Genomic DNA, 3,996 nt, shown 5'->3' on the forward strand with positions numbered 1-3,996 from the left:
CACCCAATTAATTTTAGCCTCTTCTTCCAATCCTCCCCAAAAGAAGACTCGGCGAATCCAATCTAGCTTCTCTAGCACCCCATCCGGAGCTTTGAACAAAGAAAAATAATATGTCGGTAAGGCATTTAAAACTGATTTTATGACCATTAACCTGCCTCCAATTGATAATCTCTTGGCTTTCCACAACGATAATCGCTTACAAAACAGATTCACAATCGGATCCTATGCCTCCAAACGATGCATATTCCCTCCCACTTGAAGTCCTAAGTACTTAAATGGAAATTCCCCAAGTTGGCATTTCAATACAGTGGCCAACTCTAACTTTTTATGTTCCCCCACCTTAACCCCGTAAACCCAACTCTTATTCAAGTTTATCTTTAGACCAGAGACTAGGTAAAAACAACGAAGAATTCGGCGTAGTACTAATGCATTTCCTGTATCAAATTCACCAACAAAAACAACATCATCTGCATAAAGTAGATGGGTCAATACCGGCCCACTAACTCCACACGCGATACCCTCATACAAACCGACACTAGTAATCTTTTTCATGATACCGGTAAGCGCTTCCATAGCTAATACGAACAAAAAAGGGGATAGTGGGTAGCCTTGTCGAAGGCCCCTAGTACAAATAAATTCTGGCGTCGGAGACCAATTGACTAGAACAGATGAAAACCCAGCCATTAAAATTGCAAGTATGCAACCCTTCCATCGAGTCGGGAACCCCATTTGGTCCAACATAGCTAACAAAAACCCCAACTTAAGAAATCATATGCCTTTTCGATGTCGACTTTAAACAACAAGCCTCTCTTATTATTCTTCTTTAACCAAGACAATAATTCGTTCAAAATCAACGGCCCGTCCACTATATTTCTACCCGCCAAAAATGCCAATTGCTCGACCGAAACAAGTTTCTCAATTACCTTTCTCAGCCAACTCGCCAACACCTTGGAGATTACTTTGTTAATACACCCGACTAAACTAATTGGCCTATAATCTCCAAGACACACCGGGTCTTTGACTTTTGGGATTAGCGCGATGAACACTGACATAACCCCGATCGATATATGCCCATTAGCATAGAAATCATCAAGTATTTTAACAAAATCAGACTCAAAACATGACCAACACCTCTTCAGGAATTTAAACGTGTAACCGTCCGGGTCTGGCGATCGATCCCCTACACGGTCCCACACCGCCTCTTTAAGCTCAATTAACGAGAACGGGCGAACAAGGTCCCCCGATTCATCACTGTTCAGAACGTTAATATTAATGGAATTGGTACCAGGTATCGAACAAGAACACGAATACACAAAACACGTTTGCTATTATTGAGAAACTTTACAAAACTCAATAGATCATATTACAATCTCCTAAACCCCAAAGCACAGGTATTTATAATCTAACCTATCATGTTTAGACTACAACTAGGATTGCTAAATAATAGGACATGATAATTATACTAACAATTAAATCTGAGCACATTTAATTGTTTTATAGTTATCCACTCCTTAAACCATGCTACTTAGCCTTGCACGCCAAGTAACACTCTTTAAACCGAAATTCCCAACAATCACCCCCGGAATTTCGAACTCGAAACCGACAAGTCTTCAACTCCAAGTAATTCCCGCATCTCCTCGAATTTTTATTCTCCCAAGAACCTTCGTCAAGATATCGGCACATTACTTAACACCACTAACATGCTCGACACTTACTTCTTCACGATCAACACATTCCCGAATGTAGTGATATCGAGATTTAATGTGTTTGGTCCTTCCATGGAAAACTGGATTCTTCACGAGAGCTATCGCTGATGTATTATCGATATGTAACACCACTGCTGGAATTTCCTTGTCGAATAACTCACTTATCAATTCCCTTAGCCAAACCGCCTGACTCGCGGCTGTGCTTGCTGCCATGTACTCTGCTTCACACGATGAGAGTGCAACTATATCTTGTTTCTGAGAACATCAAGTAATTGGTGAAGACCCAAGATAAAATACATGCCCCGTAGTGCTTCTGCCATCGTCTTGGTCAATATTATGGCTACTATCACTATAACCAACTAACACGTTTTTCCCACAAGTGTAAGAAATACCAAAACCTAGAGTACCTTGAATATAACGAAGAATTTGCTTTATAAGAGTTGCATGAGATTGCTTCGGGCTTTGCATGTACCAGCTTACGACTCCGACTGAATACGCCAAGTCGGGACGAGTTTGTAAAAGGTATCGGAGATACCCGACAATCTGTCGATATCTCGTAGCATCAAAATCTTCTTCATCTTCAAATTTAGAAACTTTTATACTCGGATGTAATGGAATCTGAGTAGAATTGCAAATCTCCATTCCCGGTTCAGCTAAAATTTTCTTCGCATACGTTTCTTGCTTAATTTTTATCCCATCCTTGCTTTGTGAAACTTCAATTCCGAGATAATAAGTTAGCTTTCCCAAATCCGACATCTCAAAGTTTAAAGTCATCTCGCGCTTAAACTCCGTTATTAAGTTTAAATTAGAACCCGTCACGATTAAGTCGTCAACGTACACACCGACTATTAAGAGATCAGCTCCAATTTTCTTTCGGTATACCGCTTGTTCTTGTGTGCACCAATGAAACTTCATATTTAACAAAATACCGTTCAACTTTGTATTCCACGCCCTCGGAGCTTGCCTTAAGCCGTACAATGCTTTGGATAATTTGTATACTTTGTGCTCTTCATCCTTTATAACAAAACAAAGCGGTTGAGTAACGAATACTTCTTCTTGTAACTTGCCATGCAGGAACGCGGATTTGACATCTAGGAAATGCAATTCCCAACCTTCATTCGTTGCGAGAGATAATAATAAACGAACCGTTTCGAGTCTAGCCACTGGCGCGAAAACCTCGTCAAAATCGACTCCGGGTTGCTGAACATAACCCTTTGCCACGAGTCTCGCCTTGTGTTTATTAAGCGAGCCGTCCGCGTTTCTTTTAACCTTGAAAACCCACTTTACACCAATTGCCTTTGCACCACGTGGTAACTCGGTCAACGTCCACGTATTATTTTTATTTATCGAGTCAATTTCAATACGCATTGCTTTCACCCACTCCGGTTTCGATTTTGCATCATCAAAACAAACCGGTTCATCATCAGCAAGAAATAAAATATCTTCATCAATCATACTCGAATTCAAGACATAATCACTAAAACGTACTGGCGTAACCGTCACTCGAGAAGATCTCCGAACAGCCGGCTCAGGTGTAACCGTGCTGCTTGTACCAGCCGGGCTTGTTGGAGCATTTTCGACTATCGGTTCTTCATCGTCTTCTTCACCCCCGTCGCCACTTGAACTCGTAGAGTTTGACACAGGGCTCGACCCGATGTTTTCGGTATTAACGATTCCTTCTCCGGTGTCAATTTCATCACCAAAGTTAACCTAAAACATACCTGGTGATCGATCCTGCTCGTCGATTATTTCGGTACTTTTATCCCAATTCCAACCTTGTTTTTCATCAAAATCCGTGTCACCCGCTCGACTCACAATAATTTTTCTAGTCGATGGATTGTATAAACGATACGCCGCCGAACCTTTCTCGCTTCCGACATAAACTAAACGAGTCAAACGATCGTCTAATTTCTTAATACTTCCACCAAGTATTTTTGAATACGCAACACATCTAAAAACTTTAAGAATTCTAAGATCCGGTTTCTTTCGTTTTAACATCTCATACGGTGTTTTGTTTTTTAATGCTCGAGTTGGAATTTTATTAATCACGTCGGTCGAATGCCTCACCGCTTCTCCTCACATATAATTAGGAACTTGCCTCGCTTTTAATATACTCCGAGTCATATCCAATATCGTGCGGTTCCGCTTCTCTACAACACCGTTTTGTTGTGGTGTGTATGGAGCGGTTAAATGCCGAATAAAACCTTCGTTTTCAGAGAACCGATTGAAATCACGAGACGTAAATTCTCCCCCTCGATCGGTTCGAAACGTCTTAATTTTCTCACTATTT

At 40.9% G+C, this 3,996-nt stretch overlaps 1 protein-coding gene across 1 annotated transcript; it reads right to left on the reverse strand.

Moving 5' to 3' along the window:
- Window positions 1-222: 222 nt before the first annotated feature.
- On the reverse strand, window positions 223-573 carry LOC143632138 (uncharacterized). The gene has a single exon (XM_077100718.1). The coding sequence runs from the start codon at window positions 571-573 to the stop codon at window positions 223-225; it is 351 nt and encodes a 116-aa protein (XP_076956833.1).
- Window positions 574-3,996: the final 3,423 nt, after the last annotated feature.

The sequence above is a fragment of the Bidens hawaiensis genome, unplaced genomic scaffold (genome assembly GCF_021521415.1).
Source record: "Bidens hawaiensis isolate Kalapana, Puna unplaced genomic scaffold, B.hawaiensis_p1.1 tig00006365_1, whole genome shotgun sequence".
Lineage (NCBI taxonomy): Eukaryota > Viridiplantae > Streptophyta > Magnoliopsida > Asterales > Asteraceae > Bidens > Bidens hawaiensis.